At 44.2% G+C, this 24,241-nt stretch overlaps 1 protein-coding gene across 8 annotated transcripts in view; it reads right to left on the bottom strand.

Annotated features, from left to right (window-relative positions):
• LOC129861223 (ERC protein 2-like) overlaps window positions 1-24,241 on the bottom strand; it is a 480,843-nt gene that overhangs the window by 412,192 nt on the left and 44,410 nt on the right. For 6 of the 8 annotated variants that reach the window (XR_008760519.1, XM_055932445.1, XM_055932443.1 and 3 more), the window contains exons 4-7: window positions 21,035-21,103; window positions 17,777-17,932; window positions 11,168-11,290; window positions 9,509-9,676 (exon numbers count right to left, since the gene is read on the bottom strand). Coding sequence is in view for 7 of the 8 variants with exons in the window: in XM_055932445.1 (XP_055788420.1) it covers window positions 9,509-9,676; window positions 11,168-11,290; window positions 17,777-17,932; window positions 21,035-21,103 (516 nt within the window). In the remaining variant the exon portion in view is untranslated. The remainder of the gene's footprint in view (window positions 1-9,508; window positions 9,677-11,167; window positions 11,291-17,776; window positions 17,933-21,034; window positions 21,104-24,241) is intronic. The other 2 variants (XM_055932444.1, XM_055932446.1) reach the window with 2 other exon arrangements.

Raw genomic sequence — 24,241 nt, 5'->3', positions numbered from 1 at the left:
AGCAGAGTGCCTTTCTGAAATAAATCACACGGCAACCCACCACCCCTCCACTTGTCTTTTCCTACTATCCCAACTAGCACTGACTTTGCTGATAACTTCTTTATTTGTGGACAAATGTACTTACTACGACTGTGAAATGTTGTCTCACCTAGCTACAGTATCTTAAGATGAATGCATTAAATGTCCGTCACTCTGGATAACAGTGTCTACTAAATGACGAAAATGTAAAATGGAGCGAGAGAGAGAGAGAGCGAGAGAAATCCACAGCCAAGACTTGTAAAATTCACCGTTAATATTCTGAATCAGTTGTGCCATATAATAAGCCATTTATTTTGACTAAACCATTGGGACCCTTTCCAATGAGCTTATTTAGCTACAGTCCACTATATTAGGTACGAGATAGAAGTCAAAGATCTCACAACTTTACAGAATAACAGAATGACATTTTGTCTGAAAGTTCTATACTGAATAAAAATCTAAGCGCAACATGTAAAGTGTCGGTCTCATGTTTCATGAGCTGAAATAACATTTCCCAGAAATGTTCCATACACACAAAACTATTATTTCTCTCAAATTTTGTGGACAAATTTGTTTACATCCCTGTTAGTGAGCATTTTATCCTTTGTCAAGATAATCCATCCACCTGACAGGTGTGGCATGTCAAGAAGCTGATTAAACAACATGATCATTATACAGGTGCACCTTGTACTGGGGACAATAAAAGGCCACTCTAAAATGTGCAGTTTTGTCACACAACACAATACCACAGATGTGTCAAGTTTTGAGGGAGTGTGCAATTGGCATGCTGACTGCAGGAATGTCCACCAGAACGGTGTGCAAAGGAGTATTTCTGTATGTAATAAAGCCCTTTTGTGGGGAAAAACAAATTCTGATTGGCTGGGCCTGGCTCCCCTGTGGGTGTGTCTATGCCCTCCCAGGCCCAACCATGGCTCCGCCCCTGCCATGTCATGTTAAATCCATAGATTAGGGCCTAATGAATTTCCTTGTATGAACTGTAACTCAGAAAGATCTTAGAAACGCAACATCCAACAAAGACTATTTCTGCTCAGTATACAAAAGACTATTTCTGCTCAGTATACAAAAGACTATTTCTGCTCAGTATACAAAAGACTATTTCTGCTCAGTATACAAAAGACTATTTCAGCTCAGTATACAAAAGACTATTTCTGCTCAGTATACAAAAGACTATTTCTGCTCAGTATACAAAAGACTATTTCTGCTCAGTATACAAAAGACTATTTCTGCTCAGTATACAAAAGACTATTTCTGCTCAGTATACAAAAGACTATTTCTGCTCAGTATACAAAAGACTATTTCTGCTCAGTATACAAAAGACTATTTCTGCTCAGTATACAAAAGACTATTTCTGCTCAGTATACAAAAGACTATTTCTGCTCAGTATACAAAAGACTATTTCTGCTCAGTATACAAAAGACTATTTCTGCTCAGTATACAAAAGACTATTTCTGCTCAGTATACAAAAGACTATTTCTGCTCAGTATACAAAAGACTATTTCTGCTCAGTATACAAAAGACTATTTCTGCTCAGTATACAAAAGACTATTTCTGCTCAGTATACAAAAGACTATTTCTGCTCAGTATACAAAAGACTATTTCTGCTCAGTATACAAAAGACTATTTCTGCTCAGTATACAAAAGACTATTTCTGCTCAGTATACAAAAGACTATTTCTGCTCAGTATACAAAAGACTATTTCTGCTCAGTATACAAAAGACTATTTCTGCTCAGTATACAAAAGACTATTTCTGCTCAGTATACAAAAGACTATTTCTGCTCAGTATACAAAAGACTATTTCTGCTCAGTATACAAAAGACTATTTCTGCTCAGTATACAAAAGACTATTTCTGCTCAGTATACAAAAGACTATTTCTGCTCAGTATACAAAAGACTATTTCTGCTGAGTATACAAAAGACTATTTCTGCTCAGTATACAAAAGACTATTTCTGCTCAGTATACAAAAGACTATTTCTGCTCAGTATACAAAAGACTATTTCTGCTCAGTATACAAAAGACTATTTCTGCTCAGTATACAAAAGACTATTTCTGCTCAGTATACAAAAGACTATTTCTGCTCAGTATACAAAAGACTATTTCTGCTCAGTATACAAAAGACTATTTCTGCTCAGTATACAAAAGACTATTTCTGCTCAGTATACAAAAGACTATTTCTGCTCAGTATACAAAAGACTATTTCTGCTCAGTATACAAAAGACTATTTCTGCTCAGTATACAAAAGACTATTTCTGCTCAGTATACAAAAGACTATTTCTGCTCAGTATACAAAAGACTATTTCTGCTCAGTATACAAAAGACTATTTCTGCTCAGTATACAAAAGACTATTTCTGCTCAGTATACAAAAGACTATTTCTGCTCAGTATACAAAAGACTATTTCTGCTCAGTATACAAAAGACTATTTCTGCTCAGTATACAAAAGACTATTTCTGCTCAGTATACAAAAGACTATTTCTGCTCAGTATACAAAAGACTATTTCTGCTCAGTATACAAAAGACTATTTCTGCTCAGTATACAAAAGACTATTTCTGCTCAGTATACAAAAGACTATTTCTGCTCAGTATACAAAAGACTATTCTGCTCAGATACAAAAGACTATTTCTGCTCAGTATACAAAAGACTATTTCTGCTCAGTATACAAAAGACTATTTCTGCTCAGTATACAAAAGACTATTTTTGCTCAGTATACAAAAGACTATTTTTGCTCAGTATACAAAAGACTATTTTTGCTCAGTATACAAAAGAAAGTAAAACTTTGATCAACCAGGCTAGCCCTCCATAAACAGTCATCCACAGTAGCATATGATTTCCTGCAAGATCTTTCCCTCAGCAGTGAAACCGCACGAGAGGTTTGTGTGTGTGTGTGTGCGTGTGTGCGCGTGTGTGCGTGTGTGTGCATGCATACGTGTGTGTGTGTGCTTACCGACCTCCTGACCACCTACAGTTTAAAGCCAACAACACACACCTGTTACATGGACATTAGGCACTATAGGAAATGTATCATGGGTGGGCAGTGTGTGTGTGTGTGTGTGTGTGTGTGTGTGTGTGTGTGTGTGTGTGTGTGTGTGTGTGTGTGTGTGTGTGTGTGTGTGTGTGTGTGTGTGTGTGTGTGTGTGTGTGTGTGTGTGTGAGAGAGAGAGAGAGAGATCTGGGAGGACTGCAAAGTTAATGATGTAGTATGTTGTGTGTTTGAGCGTGCAGTATGTGTTTTGGAGCATACTGTGTGTGTGTGTGTGTGTATTCTACCATTTGTGATGTGTGTTCAGCCTCACACATGTTTACGTCTCCCTCTGTGTAAACCATTAAATATCTCATCCCCACTCTGACCCCTATAACTCCTCTTTATGGTTTTTCCACATGGCCTCTCCTGTACGCGGGGGCTTTACTTTGGACCGCACCATGTTTGTTCTGGGGGCCCTTATACTCCACAGCTAACACCACGTCCCAAACCACATTGACGGAACACAGGAACAGAGGACGGCCGGAGAACGGTCACAGTGGTCGAACCAGGTCAAATGAGTTCCAAACCCGTTTGAGGCGGTTCAAACTAGGTCAAATCCGTTTAAAATGGTCAACAACATCGTAACAAATCACGAAACCCCAGGTCCAGTCCAGATCAAACCAGTTCAAACCAACTCTATTGGTAAGGGGTTAGGATATATTTGATGTATTCCTGGCATTGGGTTAATCCTGACTTTTACAGCCATAGAAACAATATACTTCCTGGTTCCTACCATATGAAGGATCTCACCTGCCTCAACATCCTCAGATGAGAGACAGAGAGACAGAGAGAGATAAAAAGAAAGAGAGAAAGACAGAGAGCCAGAGACAGAGACAAAAAGAGAGAGAGAGACAAAAAGAGAGAGAGAGATAGAGAGAGCGAGAGAGAGACAAAAAGAAAGCGAGAGAGAGAGACAAAAAGAAAAAGAGAAAGACAGAGAGACAGAGACAAAAAGAGAGAGAGAGAGAGAGACAAAAATAAATCGAGAGAGAGAGAGACAAAAAAAAGAGAAAGAGAGAGAGAGACAGACAAAAAGAGAGAGAGAGACAGACAAAAAGAGAGAGAGAGACAGACAAAAAGAGAGAGAGAGAGACAAAAAAAGAGAGAAAGACAGAGAGAGAGAGACAGACAAAAAGAGAGAGAGAGAGACAAAAAGAGAGAGAGAGAGACAAAAAAAAGAGAAAGAGAGAGAGAGACAGACAAAAAGAGAGAGAGAGAGACAAAAATAAATCGAGAGAGAGAGAGACAAAAAAAAGAGAAAGAGAGAGAGAGACAGACAAAAAGAGAGAGAGAGACAGACAAAAAGAGAGAGAGAGAGACAAAAAAAAAGAGAAAGAGAGAGAGAGACAGACAAAAAGAGAGAGAGAGACAGACAAAAAGAGAGAGAGAGAGACAAAAAAAGAGAGAAAGACAGAGAGAGAGACAGACAAAAGGAGAGAGAGAGACAGACAAAAAGAGAGAGAGAGAGAGACAAAAAAAAGAGAAAGAGAGAGAGAGACAGACAAAAAGAGAGAGAGAGACAGACAAAAAGAGAGAGAGAGAGAGACAGACAAAAAGAGAGAGAGAGAGACAAAAAAAGAGAGAGAGAGACAAAAAAAAAGAGAAAGAGAGAGAGAGACAGACAAAAAGAGAGAGAGAGAGACAAAAAGAGAGAGAGAGAGACAAAAAAAAAGAGAAAGAGAGAGAGAGACAGACAAAAAGAGAGAGAGAGAGACAAAAATAAATCGAGAGAGAGAGAGACAAAAAAAAGAGAAAGAGAGAGAGAGACAGACAAAAAGAGAGAGAGAGACAGACAAAAAGAGAGAGAGAGAGACAAAAAAAGAGAAAGAGAGAGAGAGACAGACAAAAAGAGAGAGAGAGAGACAAAAAAAGAGAGAAAGACAGAGAGAGAGAGACAAAAAGAGAGAGACAGACAAAAAGAGAGAGACAGAGAAAAAGAGAGAGACAGAGACAGAGACAAAAAGAAAGCGAGAGAGAGACAGAGACAAAAAGAAAGCGAGAGACAGAAAAAGACAAAAAGAAAGCGAGAGAGAGACAGAGTGAGACAGAGACAGAAACAGAGACAAAAAGAAAGTGAGAGAGACCAGAATAGGGAGACCAGAATAGAGTGAGCCTATACGTTTCTGTGTTAGCATGGTTCAGACCACATCTCTTTTCACGACTCACTACCCATGCAGGCCATTCATCACACAGAGATCAGGAAACAACAACACAGACACACCCCTACTGGGGTTACTACCATGCACACACACACGCACACGCATGTGCACACACACAAACCTGGATAACGAACAATGTCAAACAAAAGCACTTGACAGCTGATGATTTTAGAGACAACTATGAAAGGTGGTAATCCAACTCTCATTGGATTTTAAAAGGGCACCATAAAACTGACGTGTATTTGCACAAGGCTGGGGTTGTGTGTGTGTGTGTGTGTGACATGGTTTGGGGTCGCCAGGGTTTATGAGTGCTCGACCGCAAACACAGTCGCTGGCCCTGCCACATACTGCGACCCGGTGTTGTGACATGGTTTGAGTGGCGGGTGTTTTCCTGTTTCCCCCTATGGCTGTGCCGGTGACCCGGTGTTGTGACATGGTTTGAGTGGCGGGTGTTTTCCTGTTTCCCCCCCTGGCTGTGCCTGTGACCTGGCGGACAAGTCGGCTCCTGCCGGGTCCTTTGTGGAGGCCAGTTGCACAGGTGGGACTCATTTTCACACTGTGATTTATCAACATGGTCGCAGCACGAGGCTCAGAGTGGGCCTACCCATAGCCCCCACTGCTGAACACAACAGAGCCACTGCTCTGCAGGCATCAGGGACGGGATCAGCTCCAGTTTTAGCCGGTTTAAAAAGACAGCATGGTAAAACGCTGCATTGAGTCATTATTGTTGTACCTTTTCAAAGTAAAACTGTGATACTAATTCTCCAGCAAACAGTGGTACACCCCTCTCCGAATTCTCCAATACATCTCTCCTTCCTGCCACACTCTCATACGCTAGTTAAATATGCAGGAGGGCCGTGTGACTGGTTACCTGATCTGCAGGTGTACTGTTTCAGCACTACACTGACCTCAGCAGGACAGATAACACACCTATTACAGGGTTACATTTCCACTGCACCCTCCACAATGCTGTGCTTAAACACACACACAGACACACATATTTTTCCATTCCCACAGAGGAAAACCAGAAGATGGATTCAATCAACCCCATTTAGGAGTGCTCCTTAACTTTGACGGACTGATAAATGCACTTCCATTCCATTCTATTATGTCTTCCTTGATTCTCTACTTCCCTCAAATCAACACTGCATCGTCTGTTCTCTCTAGCCATCTATTCTTTTCCATACCAGAGTGGCTGCCTGTCTGTGGGTCTGTGGCCCTCCCTTTACCCCTCCTGCCCTGAGTGAGTCAGTATCATGACTGTCAGCCTCTATGGAACCTTTCTTTGAGGCTTTGATCCACTCTGATAGAGCTGGAGGGCTTTGATCCACTCTGATAGAGCTGGAGGGCTTTGATCCACTCTGATAGAGCTGGAGGGCTTTGATCCACTCTGATAGAGCTGGAGGGCTTTGATCCATTCAGGTAGAGCTGGAGGGCTTTGATCCATTCTGGTAGAGCTGGAGGGCTTTGATCCATTCTGGTAGAGCTGGAGGGCTTTGATCCACTCGGATAGAGCTGGAGGGCTTTGATCCACTCTGGTAGAGCTGGAGGGCTTTGATCCACTCTGGTAGAGCAGGAGGGCTTTGATCCACTCTGGTAGAGCTGGAGGGCTTTGATCCACTCTGGTAGAGCTGGAGGGCTTTGATCCACTCTGGTAGAGCTGGAGGGCTTTGATCCACTCTGGTAGAGCTGGAGGGCTTTGATCCACTCTGGTAGAGCTGGAGGGCTTTGATCCACTCTGGTAGAGCTGGAGGGCTTTGATCCACTCTGGTAGAGCTGGAGGGCTTTGATCCACTCTGGTAGAGCAGGAGGGCTTTGATCCACTCTGGTAGAGCAGGAGGGCTTTGATCCACTCTGGTAGAGCAGGAGGGCTTTGATCCACTCTGGTAGAGCTGGAGGGCTTTGATCCACTCTGGTAGAGCTGGAGGGCTTTGATCCACTCTGGTAGAGCTGGAGGGCTTTGATCCACTGGTAGAGCTGGAGGGCAAGACAAAACTGATGGCCACGTGGACAGAGAAGGATATAAAGATGGGGGGGGTGATAGAGGTCCAGACTGGGATTGACTGACTGACAGTGTGCGTGTTGTGTGTGCGTGCGTGAGATCAGGGCTGACAGATCCCATTATGGCCCTCCATATCCCAGCAGCCTCTCATGTTAGAGTGAAGTGTCAAATGTCAGGTGCATTACATCCAATTATATATTGACCCTCTGTCAAACACACAATCTCACACCCACCCACTGATAGTAAATTATTTTAAAGACCCCCACCAGAGGGCAATGCCGCCCCTATTTCAACGTTAATTCCTGTCCTAGAGCGTAAATTGTCGTTTCGGTTCCACCTCAGAAGAATGACGCAGGCTATTAATACAGATGACCTGAACTGGGTGTGGGAACGGTGTGCTGATTTCCATATGGAGTGGACCAATAACAACAAGTAGGGCAGTGACAGCTGTCAGTGTAGCTAGCATGCTAAACCTATCTAGCTAGCTAATGTTATCTGTTGTTGCGACACCATATTCAAAAGATTAGCCAACAGGCTAGGTTATGGCTGGTTTTGGAGCTGGATTTGTCATAAGCATTTAGTGAAAACTTTGCCACAGATGGATAGGGGAAACCAGTATATTTGACTTTGCCATCTTCCATAAATTGTGGCCACAAATCCGCCATAGAAAAAGAAAGAATGAGATGAAGCTTCGGTAATATGGGTAGCGAAACTATTGAACATGTGGGATTAGATAAACGTTTTTCTACATTGTAATGGACACGGTGCAACTTTGGAAGGCTGTTGGCAGGCTATTCAGCAGCGCTCCAGCAATGCCAAGTCAGCCCCATGCTCATGCCATGGTTCTCACAGCTAGGGGAAGTAATGACTTTTCTTATGATGAACACTGCAAATGATACGTAACAACACCGCATCAGACACGAAACACCAATACAAATGTGACAACAGCACAACAAAATAAATAAATGTGTGGAATTTTCTTTTGCGGGTGGTTTTTCATAATAGGATAGATACTTGGTTTTCTAGTGTGGACAAAACCATTCATCTTGGGGCCACGGGGGGAGCAGGGTTCTAAAATGCAATATCCCATGCAATTATACTATTAATAAAATGTTTTTACATCTAAAACATTGCATGTGATATTGAATTTTGGAGCCCCGCTCCCCCTGTCACCCCAAGATGAATGGTTTTGGCCACGCTATATTTACAGACTACCTAAAAAATAAGTGAAAAGTATTCATCCAAAACTCTTTGCTGGTGTTTCTGATTAATAAACAATGCAATGCTGGTGGGTGGTAACTTTAAAATAAAACCCAGCCCTGAGGAAATGTAGACTGAAAATGATTAGCATGTCATTTCATAGGGAAAAACAATGCATTGACACGGATTTCCCACTTCATACTTAGACCAACATTATGACTTATTGACTTAAATCGTTGTGCAACATCATGGGTGAGCTATGGGCATCGTCTTTCAGCTCCAGCTCTTGTGGGCGTTTAAGTATGATGTATTCAGCTCACCCCTACGCCAAAATTCCTTGCACATGTATAGACTATTAGCCCTAATTTCGGCCCAAATTGCTTCCTGTAATGAAGAGTGGACATCGTTAGTGAGCCGCTCTCCGCTGCCGCGCACAAAGACATCTAAAGTATCGCTTCCAACTCCACAGAAGTTTGGAGAAAAATGCTAACCTTCCCCCCTCCTCACCCCCCGCCTTATAAAATCATTAGACCCACAGACTTCAAAGACAGAGTGATGAAAACCCTGCCAGTCTCCCTCAGTCTCCCTCAGTTTCTCTCCTGCCAAGTCGCTCAAGATTTACTTAGAAATTGGACGTTGGTCCATGTCCCGAGGTCATCGAAAGATACCTATAAAACCCGCCAATAGGGGCAACAGTGAGCGCTATTACCATTGAATAGGCTTGGGTTTTGCTATGGTGTTGTGGCCCAATGCCAGACACTCGTTTCATTGGTTGGGGTTTCAACCCTTAACTGGGGGAGGAGCCGCATGAAGAATGAGGAGTCACAACCTAGGGTGTCCAAATCACATCCACATTTTGACATTTGGAGCAACTTCGAAATTGGACGTTTGGAGAAACGTGGATAAACGTCAGAATCTGAAGTCAAATTGGTCAACCCGTGAGCTTGTTGCTCTTTCTCCCAGACAGACCCAATGCACTAGGCCAGACAGATAAAATGGAAAGCCCTGACTAGGTAAGATCTGCACAGGCCTCTCCCTAGCCTGCCATCCTGTGTGTGTGTGTGCGCAGTATTTTAAACACTCTCACCTCGGTCTGCAGTGTGGTAGAGCGTTGCTCCTTGGCGCTGAGTGATTCTTTGAGCACCTCTATGTGCTGTTTGCAGTCTGAGTTCTGGTTGGTCAGAGCATCCAGTTTGGTCTGTAGGGCCTGCATCTCTGATTCCTTCTTATTCAGCTCCTGCTTCTGCTGGTCTACCTGTCAGTCACAACACACACATGTTAAACCATAAGAAAATACCTTAGCAATTCTGAATGGAGCAAAACCGAAAGCTCCTCAAAGACCAATTACACACAACTCAAACCCAAACACATCAGACCAACACATAGAACACATCAAACCAACACATAGAACACATCAGACCAACACATAGAACACATCAGACCAACACATAGAACACATCAGACCAACACATAGAACACATCAGACCAACACATAGAACACATCAGACCAACACATAGAACACATCAGACCAACACATAGAACACATCAGACCAACACATAGAACACATCAGACCAACACATAGAACACATCAGACCAACACATAGAACACATCAGACCAACACATAGAACACATCAGACCAACACATAGAACACATCAGACCAACACATAGAACACACACCTTCAGAGGACTGACAGGGGATATATGGAGAATCATGCTGATACAACATGCAGCTCAGGTTTGGTTGAGAGGTCAAATGTTTGTATTTTCTGCTCCAGAGAAAATATAGAATATCTTAGGTCAAAGTTTGGTCATTCTTCTCCCATTGTCAATTTATGGACGTGACACATATCCTCCAACCTCCACAATCACCTTGGAGACGTTGTTGAGTACATAAATACAACGTGGAGGGCAAACGTGGACGCACACACTCTCCAATTCACACAGAGGGCCAAAATGATTCATCCTCTAGAAGACTAGACATGTTTCTCTCTCCAAGACACACTCCTACTACTATAGGCCCCATGGAAACAACAGTCCAAACAGCCAAACTGAGACAAGGAGAAAAATAGTTCTGAGAAGCTGTATTACACACAAATATCTGCAAGATTACTGATCGTTTTTGAAATTGTGTAATTGAAGGGAAAGAGCTGAAAGAACAGCACAGAACAACCACTAAGGAAATCAAATGGACCAGTTCATATTTTGTCCCCCCTCTGTGTTTTTCCTGCGAGTGGGCTAGCTATGCGCACAAAGATTGTCATCTGCACTCCAGCGCCAAAAATGTGAGAGGTTGATTTCTGAGGGAGATTTGTTAATTGTGGTGCTCGGCGGGGAGCATGTCATGACTTTAGAATTCTGAGAGGGATAGAGAAAGCTGGGCCAATCACTTTTTACTCTGAGAGAGACGGGGATAGAGATGGAGAGAGAGAGAGAGAGAGAGAGAGAGAGAGAGAGAGAGAGAGAGAGAGAGAGGGGGGTAGCGGAGAGATGGAGAGAGAGAGAGAGAGAGAGAGAGAGAGAGAGAGAGAGAGAGAGAGAGAGAGAGAGAGAGAGAAACAGGAAAAAAGAGAGAAGAGTAGAATGGGATATATGAGAGAAGAGAGAGAGGTAAGACGGGAGAGTGGAGGGGAAAGAAAGGGGAAAAGAAAGCGGAGAGAGTGTGTAATGGAGATGGGGAGAAGAGTAAAGAGAGAAAAAGAAACAGGGGAGAGATATGAACGAGAGAAGGTAAAAGAGGGGTACTTCTGCTGAGCGGTCAGCTATCCAGGGCTGCTGGGACAGGAGGAAGGTGGGGTGGGTGTCTAAGTGTGGTGGGGGGCCCCCGGCCCTGGAGGAGCCCAGGCCCACTGTCACACGGCCTGATACCTACGGAGACAAAAACACAAAAACAACCACTAAGCTAGACGCCATCACTACCTTACACTGACCTAGCATCACTAAGCTACACGCCATCACTACCTTACACTGACCTAGCATCACTAAGCTACACGCCATCACTACCTTACACTGACCTAGCATCACTAAGCTACACGCCATCACTACCTTACACTGACCTAGCATCACTAAGCTACACGCCATCACTACCTTACACTGACCTAGCATCACTAAGCTACACGCCATCACTACCTTACACTGGCCTAGCATCACTAAGCTAGACGCCATCACTACCTTATACTGACCTAGCATCACTAAGCTACACGCCATCACTACCTTACACTGACCTAGCATCACTAAGCTACACGCCATCACTACCTTACACTGACCTAGCATCACTAAGCTACACGCCATCACTACCTTACACTGACCTAGCATCACTAAGCTACACGCCATCACTACCTTACACTGACCTAGCATCACTAAGCTACACGCCATCACTACCTTACACTGACCTAGCATCACTAAGCTACACGCCATCACTACCTTACACTGGCCTAGCATCACTAAGCTAGACGCCATCACTACCTTATACTGACCTAGCATCACTAAGCTACACGCCATCACTACCTTACACTGACCTAGCATCACTAAGCTACACGCCATCACTACCTTACACTGACCTAGCATCACTAAGCTACACGCCATCACTACCTTACACTGACCTAGCATCACTAAGCTACACGCCATCACTACCTTACACTGACCTAGCATCACTAAGCTACACGCCATCACTACCTTACACTGACCTAGCATCACTAAGCTACACGCCATCACTACCTTACACTGACTTAGCATCACTAAGCTACACGCCATCACTACCTTATACTGACCTAGCATCACTAAGCTACACGCCATCACTACCTTACACTGACTTAGCATCACTGAGCTACACGCCATCACTACCTTACACTGACCTAGCATCACTAAGCTACACGCCATCACTACCTTATACTGACCTAGCATCACTAAGCTACACGCCATCACTACCTTACACTGACTTAGCATCACTAAGCTACACGCCATCACTACCTTACACTGACCTAGCATCACTAAGCTACACGCCATCACTACCTTACACTGACCTAGCATCACTAAGCTACACGCCATCACTACCTTACACTGACCTAGCATCACTAAGCTACACGCCATCACTACCTTACACTGACCTAGCATCACTAAGCTACACGCCATCGCTACCTTACACTGACCTAGCATCACTAAGCTACACGCCATCGCTACCTTACACTGGCCTAGCATCACTAAGCTAGACGCCATCACTACCTTACACTGACCTAGCCTCACTAAGCTACACGCCATCACTACCTTACACTGACCTAGCATTACTAAGCTACACGCCATCACTACCTTACACTGACCTAGCATCACTAAGCTACACGCCATCACTACCTTACACTGACCTAGCCTCACTAAGCTACACGCCATCACTACCTTGCACTGACCTAGCATCACTAAGCTACACGCCATCACTACCTTATACTGACCTAGCATCACTAAGCTACACGCCATCACTACCTTACACTGACCTAGCATCACTAAGCTACACGCCATCACTACCTTACACTGACTTAGCATCACTAAGCTACACGCCATCACTACCTTATACTGACCTAGCATCACTAAGCTACACGCCATCACTACCTTACACTGACCTAGCATCACTAAGCTACACGCCATCACTACCTTACACTGACTTAACATCACTAAGCTACACGCCATCACTACCTTATACTGACCTAGCATCACTAAGCTACACGCCATCACTACCTTATACTGACCTAGCATCACTAAGCTACACGCCATCACTACCTTACACTGACCTAGCATCACTAAGCTACACGCCATCACTACCTTACACTGACCTAGCATCACTAAGCTACACGCCATCACTACCTTACACTGACCTAGCATCACTAAGCTACTGTAGTGAAGCATCTTGCACTGCGATGCAGTGTCTTAGACCGCTGCGCCACTCGAGAGCCCAATTTGCCCATTATTCTTTTCTAAATTATTCAAGCTTTGTCAAATTTGTTGTTGATAATTGCCAGACAACAATTTTCAGGTCATAGAATTTCAAGCATATTTAAGTAAAAACTGTAACTTGGAACATTCACTATCTTCTTGGTAAGCAACTCCAGTGTAGATGTTTTAGGTTATTGTCCTGCTGAAAGGTGAATTAATCTCCCAGTGTCTGGTGGAAAGCAGACAACCAGGTTTTCTAGCATTTTGCCTGTGCTTATTTCCATTCCGTTTCTTTTTTATCCTGAAAAACTCCCCAGTCCCTAACAATTACAAGTATACCCATAACATGATGCAGCCACCACCATGAATAAAAATATGGAGAGTGGTACTCAATAATGTCTTGTATTGGATTTGACCCAAACCTAACACTTTGCATTCAGGAAAAAAAGTAAATTACTTTGCCACATTTTTGGCAGTATTACTTTAGTGACTTGTTGCAAACAGGATGCATGTTTTGGAATATTTTTTATTCAGTACAGGTTTCCTTCTTTTCACTCTGTCAATTATGTTAGTATTGTGGAGTAACTACAATGTTGTTGATTCATCCACAGCCATTAAACTCTAACTGTTTTAAAATCACCAAAATCCCTGAGCAGTTTCCTTCCTCTCTAGCAACTTTAAGGAAGGAAGCCTGTACTGTATCTTTGTAGTGACTGGGTGTATTGATACACCATCCATAGTGTAATTAATAACTTCAGCATGCTCAAAAGGATATTCAATGTCTGCTTTTGTTTTACCCATCTACCAACAGATGCCCTTCTTTGCGAGGCATTTGAAAACATCCTTAGCCTTTGTAGTTGAATCTGTATTTGAGGGACCTTACAGATCATTTTATGTTTGGGGTACAGAGATGATGTAGTCATTCAAAAATCATGTTAAAAACTATTATTGTACACAGAGTCCATGAAACTTATTATGTGACCTGTTAAGCAAATCTTTACTCCTGGACTTATGTAGGCTTGCCATGACAAAGCGGTTGAATACTTATTGACTCAAGACATTTCAGCTTTAATTTGTAATTAATTTTGAATACTTAAAAAGAATACATAATTCCACTTTGACTTTATGTCGTATTGTGTGTAGGCCAGTGACACAAAATCTCAATTTAATCAATTTTAAATTCAGGCTGTAAGACAACAAAAATGTGGAAAAAGTCAAGGGCTGTGAATACTTTCTGAAAGCTCTGTATACAGGATAGTATACTACTAGGTCAGGCCTGGTGGGGGCTTTGACCCAGATAAACAGCCCAGTGAGGAGCAGAGGAAACCAAAGACCCAGAGAGGCTGTCCTGTCCCTTCATCAGAGCAGCCTGTCCTCCTCTTATCAATGTCCCCCTATTTGATTCCTCCTCAGCTCACCACCAACCTCCCACACGCTGAAAGACCATGTCCCAGGGAGATACTGTAGACGAGGGATACATGTGATAAATATGACTCTGTGTGTGTGTGTGTGTGTGTGTGTGTGTGTGTGTGTGTGTGTGTGTGTGTGTGTGTGTGTGTGTGTGTGTGTGTGTGTGTGTGTGTGTGTGTGTGTGTGTGTGTGTGTGTGTGTGTGTGTGTGTGTGTGTGTGTGTGTGTGTGTGTATATGTGTGTGTATGTGGGTGTGTGTGTGTGTGTATGTGTGTGCGTGTGCGTGTGTAGAAAGACGAGGCGTCTGACACCAAACTCCAACTGTCAGTATGATGTATATCATTCCAGGCCAGTCTCCGTGAGGAGAGAGCTCCTTCCTCTGCTGTTGTTAGCTCATAGCCGTCTGTCAAAGCCCCATTCATAAAAACATCCCTTTATGATTGCATCAGAAACTTCCCCAATGCACTGTCAAATGGGGCCTACAAAGACCCCCATTAACAAATCAAACAAACATTTTCACATGAAACGCTACTCATCAACCCCGGGCCATCACAGACACTCACACAGAGCTCTGAAACCCAACTCTGATGTTATTAAACCACTGGCCTTTCATATACCTCCATTCATCACCCCATAAAGCAATTAGAGAGGACGTTCCCATTCAAATAAATGCTTTATGTTGATACACCGGCGGAATATTGGATGTACCATTTAGAGTACAGTATTATTATTGATGCTTGGAGTTTACTGGACAGCGTGTGTAAGTGTGTGTGTGTATGTATGAATAAACCATTAGAGAGCGCTTCCACCAGAGAAATTGGACCTTGCTCTTATAAAACTGCAGCTTCCTGTCTGACAAAGGAAGTAGTCCAAATGGACACCATCGCCTGTAAACCGATATGGCTTGTGTTTTCCATAGAGAGCTGGAGGAGAAGCAAAAGCTGAAGCCGAAAAGCTGTGCCATGGCCGCGACAAGAAGTGAAGACAGTTTGGTGATATAGTTGGTTCAGTCAAGATCTTTCCAAAGTGAGTGACGGATCAATCATTCTGGGTCTCGGCTGAAAAGCCAGAAAGTTTCGACAAGAGACAGTAGAAACACAAAGGTTTCGCTCAGACAACAGTAGAGGCATGCAGAGTACAGGTGATGTGATACCTTGCAGTACACATACAGTTGAAGTCAGAAGTTTACATACACCTTAGCCAAATACATTTAAACTCAGTTTTTCACAATTCCTGACAATTAATCCTAGTAAAAATGCCCTGTCTTAGGTCAGTTAGGATCACCACTTTATTTTAAGAATGTTAAATGCCAGAATAAAAGTAAAGAGAATGATTTATTTCAGATTTTATTTATTTCATCACATTCCCAGTGGGTCAGAAGTTTACATAATCTCAATTAGTATTTGGTAGCATGGTCTTTAAATTGTTTAACTTGGTTCAAATGTTTTGAGTAGACTTCCACAAGCTTCCCACAATAAATTGGGTGAATTTTGGCCCATTCATCCTGACAGAGCTGGTGTAACCGAGTCAGATTTGTAGGCCTCCTTGCTCGCACAAGCTTTTCAATTCTGCCCACAAATTTTCTACATAATTGAGGTCAGGGCTTTGTGATGGCCACTCCAATACCTTGATTTTGTTGTCCTTAACCCATTTTGCCACAACTTTGGAAGTATGCTTAGGGTCATTGTCCATTTGGAAGACCCATTTGCGACCAAGCTTTAACTTCCTGACTGATGTCTTGAGATGTTGAAGTGCACCAGTCCCTCCTGCAGCAAAGCACCCCCACAACATGATGCTGCCACCCCGCTTCACGGTTGGGATGGTGTTCTTCGGCTTGCAAGCCTCCCCCTTTTTCCTCCAAACATAACGATGGTCATTATGGCCAAACAGTTCTATTTTGGTTTCATCAGACCAGAGGACATTTCTCCAAAAAGTACGATCTTTGTGTCCATGTGCAGTTGCAAACCATAGTCTTGCTTTTTTATGGCGGTTTTGGAGCAGTGGCTTCTTTCTTGCTGAGCGGCCTTTCAGGTTATGTCGATATAGGACTCGTTTTACTGTGGATATAGATACTTTTGTACTTGTTTCCACCAGCATCTTCACAAGGTCCTTTGCTGTTGTTCTGCGATTGATTTGCACTTTACGCACCAAAGTACGTTCATCTCTAGGAGACAGAACACGTCTCCTTCCTGAGCGGCATGACGACTGCATGGTCCCATGGTATTTATACTTGCGTACTATTGTTTGTACAGATGAACGTGGTACCTTCAGGTGTTTGGAAATTGCTCCCAAGGATGAACCAGACTTGTGGAGATCTACAATTCTTTTCTGAGGTCTTGGCTGATTTCTCTTGATTTTCCCATGATGTCAAGCAAAGAGGCACTGAGTTTGAAGGTAGGCCTTGAAATACATCCACAGGTACACCTCCAATTGACTCAAATGATGTCAATTACCCTATCAGAAGCTTCTAAAGCCATGACATAATTTTCTGGAATTTTCCAAGCTGTTTAAAGGCAGTCAACTTAGTATAAACTTCCGACCCACTGGAATTGTGATACAGTCAATTATAAGTGAAATAATCTGTCTGTAAACAATTGTTGGAAAAATAATTTGTGTCATGCAGAAAGTAGATGTCCTAACCGACTTGCCAAATTCATAGTTTGTTAAAAATAAATTTGTGGAGTGGTTTAAAAACGAGTTTTAATGACTTCACTCTAAGTGTATGTAAACTTCCTACTTCAACTGTATGGTTAAGACATGCAGTGGATAGGACTGGAGATGAGATTTTCTAACTTGGTCTTCATGAAGTTGAAGGAGACACATACAGTAGAGCCCTGGTAGTGACATGCACAGAGGCCAGTAAATGAGAAAACATAGACACATGCAGTCAATACATGCACAGTTAACAGTGCTGTTGACGTGATACTTGGCTTCTTCACAACCATGCAGAAGCGACATACACAACCATAGCAACATGCGGAGATGTCAAGCAGAGTGACACTAGACCAGTGAGTATCTCGCTACCTGTTTCTTCATGAACTTGGAGTGGCTTTTGTAGACCTCCATGTGTTTGAGTTCATCCAGGCGGTCGCCAGGGTGGAGCAGCCCGCTGGTCTTCATCAACTGGACCTCATCCTCCAGGTCTCGGATGTTCCTCTCCAGAGACGATATCTTAGTGTCCTACAGTACATACAGCAGCCAAGAGGGGGAGACACCCACGTCAGCCACAGACAAGGCCATGATGGTTTGTAAAAGGTGTGAATAGAAAGGAGGTAGAGTCGAGAGGGCAAGGGTCGACACAGTCTGCCTCTCAAAGTTGATGTTTAATAAAGGGTTGATCACAAGAATGCTAAACAGAAAAGAGAACAAGCAGACATGACGTCGTGCCCAGAGACACACAGAAAGCTGAATGGGACAGAGTGAGATAGATACCAATCTATATTATTAGCTGAAAAGACAGATGTGTTATAGAGCGAGACTGACACACAGACAAAAGCACACCCCTGTCCTAGCTAGAACATACAACTGAACCAGTGACTGGCCTGAATAGGAATGGGTGGATAAAGGCCAGAGTTCTGTATAGCGACAGGTTGTATTTGTTCCGGCATGCACAGTATCTATGAGGGAATGGGAAAGGTCCTGAGCTTGTTTCGCTCCATAAGATCAGACACACGTTAAATGGTAAACCTTGGAGAAGACGAGAAGGTAATGGAATAAATGGAAGCAGATTGTATGATGGCATCGGTAGAAACCTCAGTCTGCATTCAACCATCTGACCTCCATTACTACAACTCTACTGACATCCTCCACCGACGCCCCAACATACACTATGGTATACTGCATACCATCCTACATGCACACACACACACACACACAATTTTACATCCTGCATGCCTACACCCAATTCACAATTCTATGCTCACACACACATACACCCCAAACTATACCCCTTGCCCCAAGCTAGTCTGTGTGTTACAGTCTTTGTGTTACAGTCTTTGTGTTACAGTCTTTGTGTTACAGTCTGTGTGTTACAGTCTGTGTGTTACAGTCTGTGTGTTACAGTCTGTGTGTTACAGTCTGTGTGTTACAGTCTGTGTGTTACAGTCTGTGTGTTACAGTCTGTGTGTTACAGTCTGTGTGTTACAGTCTGTGTGTTACAGTAGCTATATGAATACACATGCAGAGAAAGACACACAAAACAGACAAATCCAAAACAGCAACACAGCAGCAGCATGCATCATCTCATGTGTTCCTCTCAAATCTGACAAAACACACCATGTACAGAAGCCACACAGAGATTACACACAAAGAAGTGAAAATAACCTCTACGGAAAATAGTGGGTCATATCTCAACACAAAGAAAGTTCCACCTTCGGCAAAACGTGATAGTTAAGGCCATTTCCAACACATGAATTATGATTTCTTCTACTTGCTACCCCATGTTCAGTTCATGTTGGGATGCAGAATCTCATCATGTTTCACTCCAACTGTCTGTGGTTAGAAACCAACATGCAGGGAGAGAATAGTGACTGACAGACAGGTACAATCACAGCCTGCAGTAGAGACAATACATATTGAGGCTGGATAAAGGTTGTATTACACATTGTAGAGGTGTGTCATGTATTGAGGCTGGATAAAGGTTGTATTACACACTGTAGAGGTGTGTCATGTATTGAGGCTGGATAAAGGTTGTATTACACATTGTAGAGGTGTGTCATGTATTGAGGATTGATAAAGGTTGTATTACACACTGTAGAGGTGTGTCATGTATTGAGGCTGGATAAAGGTTGTATTACACATTGTAGAGGTGTGTCATGTATTGAGGATTAATAAAGGTTGTATTACACACTGTAGAGGTGTGTCATGTATTGAGGATTGATAAAGGTTGTATTACACACTGTAGAGGTGTGTCAGGTATTGAGGATTGATAAAGGTTGTATTACACACTGTAGAGGTGTGTCATGTATTGAGGATTGCCATGGGAGGAAAATTGAGCAGATTAGAAGAGAGATGAGGAACAACCACTGTTACTACTACTGTACCTGCCAGATAACATCAGGATCAAAACAGAAAGGGGGTGCTGTGGTCTGAAATCACACAACACAAATACACACGTCTCAGACACTCATTACAACACAACACACATGTCTCAGCACCAACAACATAACACACACATTGCCACAAACAACAAAATAAAACACTCATTACAACACAACACACGTCTCAGCACCAACAACATAACACACACATTGCCACAAACAACAAAATAAAGCACTAATTAAAACATAACACACGTTTTATTCACTCAGAAGTCACAACACTTATCATGACTAATACACAAAACCTTACACACAGAACATAACACACAGAACCTTACACACACTCTGTGTACCAACCTCTAACCATCACCATAGAAAACATCTCACTCTAATCTGACTGGTTCTTCTGCTTATATCAATGTTTATTTTATTGTTTCTCTCTACTTTTCCCTCAGCAATGAAGAAATGCTGCTTCAAGAACTAAAGCCACTTCCTCCTCCTAAAATGTGCGATCTGTAAATGGGAGGACAAATGGTAAAATGTGTGAAAAATAACTGTGGTTTGGCTATAAACCACACTCGGTAGAGACATGTGCTGAATTAACACAAAGCGTGTGCGTGCGTGTGTGTGTGTGTGTGTGTGTGTGTGTGTGTGTGTGTGTGTGTGTGTGTGTGTGTGTGTGTGTGTGTGTGTGTGTGTGTGTGTGTGTGTGTGTGTGTGTGTGTGTGTGTGTGTGTGTGTGTGTGTGTGTGTGTGTGTGTGTGTGTGCTTGCATGTGGAGTCAACTGCATTTTTCACAGCTCCTACTGACTTCAAAGGCCTAAGATGAGAGTGAAAGCTTCCATATGTGACATTTGAAACAAATTGAATAAGTGCTCTACTCTGGATGGGCCAATGTGTCTTTCCCTGGACACGGACCCATATAGATAGTCAACACACAATCACTCTTCAACTGGTGTGTGTGCGCGCGCGTGTGCGTGTGTGTGTGTGTGTGTGTGTGTGTGTGTGTGTGTGTGTGTGTGTGTGTGTGTGTGTGTGTGTGTGTGTGTGTGTGTGTATTGTAACAATACGTATGCTCTTTTGTAATGTGATCTTTCCTGAATTCAGTGAGATAATCAACCGTGCTCACCTTACAGGCTATCAATATTTCACTCTGTTTCACTATGAAACTGATACCAGATCATTAGATGAACTACTCTTGCCGTCTGACTTAAATGTGGGCCTATCAACAAGTAAGACTTACCTTCATATCAATGACAGTCTGCAGGGCCTTAGTCTTGGTGGGGTCCTGCTGGCTCCTCCTGTGCAGCTCCTGAGGAGGGACCCGGTAGAAGTAAGCTTGACGACTCATCATCTTACCACATACACCACTGGCAGAGTATATCTGTCTCGGTCTGTCCATTCTTTCTCCTCTCATTCTATGTCTCACACCTTCTCTCCATTTTTCTCTTCATCTGTTATTTCTGTGAAAATCTCTCACTCTTCAGTAAGCTTCCTCTCTATCAAGTGCTCTTGTTCGCTCCTTCTCTCCCTGTCCTCCTCCTCCTCTTCGCTCCTTCTCTCCCTGTCGTCCTCCTCCTCTTCGCTCCTTCTCTCCCTGTCCTCCTCCTCCTCTTCGCTCCTTCTCTCCCTGTCCTCCTCCTCCTCTTCGCTCCTTCTCTCCCTGTCCTCCGCCTCCTCTTCGCTCCTTCTCTCCCTGTCCTCCTCCTCCTCTTTGCTCCTTCTCTCCCTATCCTTCTCCTCTTCGCTCCTTCTCTCCCTGTCCTCCTCCTCTTATTTCAGTCTGTCTCCCTCCTCTTCTCTCAGTCTTTCTCCCTAGTTACAGGTGCATCTCTCTCTCTCTCGTCTCTCGGTTTCTCAATCCCTTCGTGTTTTGCCTCTCTCTCGCTCCCTCCCGCTCTCCTCTGTCTTTCTCTAACACGCTAAAGCATTCGCTTAGCAACACTTTCAGCTAGCACATGCGCTATCTGCAAGCTTCTGCTATCAATAATTAATGGTAACAGACACACATGCACACACAGCTATGCCAGTTAAACTCACAGTGTTTCTTTTCACGTTGAACAGGGAGTAAGGGACAGATTAAGATCCATTAAAATAAATGTCACTCAAACAAGCATGGCCACTGTTCATATATCTCTGTAATGTTCTTGTTCACTAGGATAGTGCAGAGTTCAGACAGGCACACAACACTCACTCACACAAAGATGTGCAATACTAGCACTACTCTTAGACCACAGTAGCACTACTGATGTCACTACTGAAGTCACTACTGAAGACACTACTGAAGTCTCCGACCACTACCTTGTATCCTTTTCCCTCTCGCTCTCATCCAACACTTCCCACTCTGCCCCTACTCGGATGGTATTGTGCCGTCCAAACCTTCGCTCTCTCTCCCCCGCTACTCTCTCCTCTTCCATCCTATCATCTCTTCCCTCTGCTCAAACCTTCTCCAACATATCTCCTGATTCTGCCTCCTCAACCCTCCTCTCCTCCCTTTCTGCATCCTTTGACTCTCTATGTCCCCTATCCTCCAGGCCGGCTCGGTCCTCCCCTCCTGCTCCGTGGCTCGACGACTCATTGCGAGCTCACAGAACAGGGCTCCGGGCAGCCGAGCGGAAATTGAGGAAAACTCGCCTCCCTGCGGACCTGGCATCCTTTCACTCCCTCCTCTCTACATTTTCCTCTTCTGTCTCTGCTGCTAAAGCCACTTTCTACCACTCTAAATTCCAAGCATCTGCCTCTAACCCTAGGAAGCTCTTTGCCACCTTCTCCTCCCTCCTGAATCCTCCTCCCCCTCCTCCCTCTCTGCAGATGACTTCGTCAACCATTTTGAAAAGAAGGTCGACGACATCCGATCCTCGTTTGCTAAGTCAAACGACACCGCTGGTTCTGCTCACACTGCCCTACCCTGTGCTTTGACCTCTTTCTCCCCTCTCTCTCCAGATGAAATCTCGCGTCTTGTGACGGCCGGCCGCCCAACAACCTGCCCGCTTGACCCTATCCCCTCCTCTCTTCTCCAGACCATTTCCGGAGACCTTCTCCCTTACCTCACCTCGCTCATCAACTCATCCTTGACCGCTGGCTACGTCCATTCCGTCTTCAAGAGAGCAAGAGTTGCACCCCTTCTGAAAAAACCTACACTCGATCCCTCCAATGTCAACAACTACAGACCAGTATCCCTTCTTTCTTTTCTCTCCAAAACTCTTGAACGTGCCGTCCTTGGCCAGCTCTCCTGCTATCTCTCTCAGAATGACCTTCTTGATCCAAATCAGTCAGGTTTCAAGACTAGTCAATCAACTGAGACTGCTCTTCTCTGTGTCATGGAGGCGCTCCGCACTGCTAAAGCTAACTCTCTCTCCTCTGCTCTCATCCTTCTAGACCTATCGGCTGCCTTTGATACTGTGAACCATCAGATCCTCCTCTCCACCCTCTCCGAGTTGGTCATCTCCGGCGCGGCCCACGCTTGGATTGCATCCTACCTGACAGGTCGCTCCTACCAGGTGGCGTGGCGAGAATCTGTCTCCGCACCACGTGCTCTCACCACTGGTGTCCCCCAGGGCTCTGTTCTAGGCCCTCTCCTATTCTCGCTATACACCAAGTCACTTGGCCCTGTCATATCCTCACATGGTCTCTCCTATCATTGCTATGCAGACGACACACAATTAATCTTCTCCTTTCCCCCTTCTGATAACCAGGTGGCGAATCGCATCACTGCATGACTGGCAGACATATCAGTGTGGATGACGGATCACCACCTCAAGCTGAACCTCGGCAAGACGGAGCTGCTCTTCCTCCCGGGGAAGGACTGCCCGTTCCATGATCTCGCCATCACGGTTGACAACTCCATTGTGTCCTCCTCCCAGAGTGCTAAGAACCTTGGCGTGATCCTGGACAACACCCTGTCGTTCTCAACTAACATCAAGGCGGTGACCCGTTCCTGTAGGTTCATGCTCTACAACATTCGCAGAGTACGACCCTGCCTCACACAGGAAGCGGCGCAGGTCCTAATCCAGGCACTTGTCATCTCCCGTCTGGATTACTGCAACTCGCTGTTGGCTGGGCTCCCTGCCTGTGCCATTAAACCCCTACAACTCATCCAGAACGCCGCAGCCCGTCTGGTGTTCAACCTTCCCAAGTTCTCTCACGTCACCCCGCTCCTCCGCTCTCTCCACTGGCTTCCAGTTGAAGCTCGCATCCGCTACAAGACCATGGTGCTTGCCTACGGAGCTGTGAGGGGAACGGCACCTCCGTACCTTCAGGCTCTGATCAGGCCCTACACCCAAACAAGGGCACTGCGTTCATCCACCTCTGGCCTGCTCGCCTCCCTACCTCTGAGGAAGTACAGTTCCCGCTCAGCCCAGTCAAAACTGTTCGCTGCTTTGGCACCCCAATGGTGGAACAAACTCCCTCACGACGCCAGGTCAGCGGAGTCAATCACCACCTTCCGGAG

This window comes from Salvelinus fontinalis, chromosome 8, assembly GCF_029448725.1.
Source record: "Salvelinus fontinalis isolate EN_2023a chromosome 8, ASM2944872v1, whole genome shotgun sequence".
Lineage (NCBI taxonomy): Eukaryota > Metazoa > Chordata > Actinopteri > Salmoniformes > Salmonidae > Salvelinus > Salvelinus fontinalis.
This window is presented reverse-complemented; position numbering and strand designations above follow the sequence as displayed.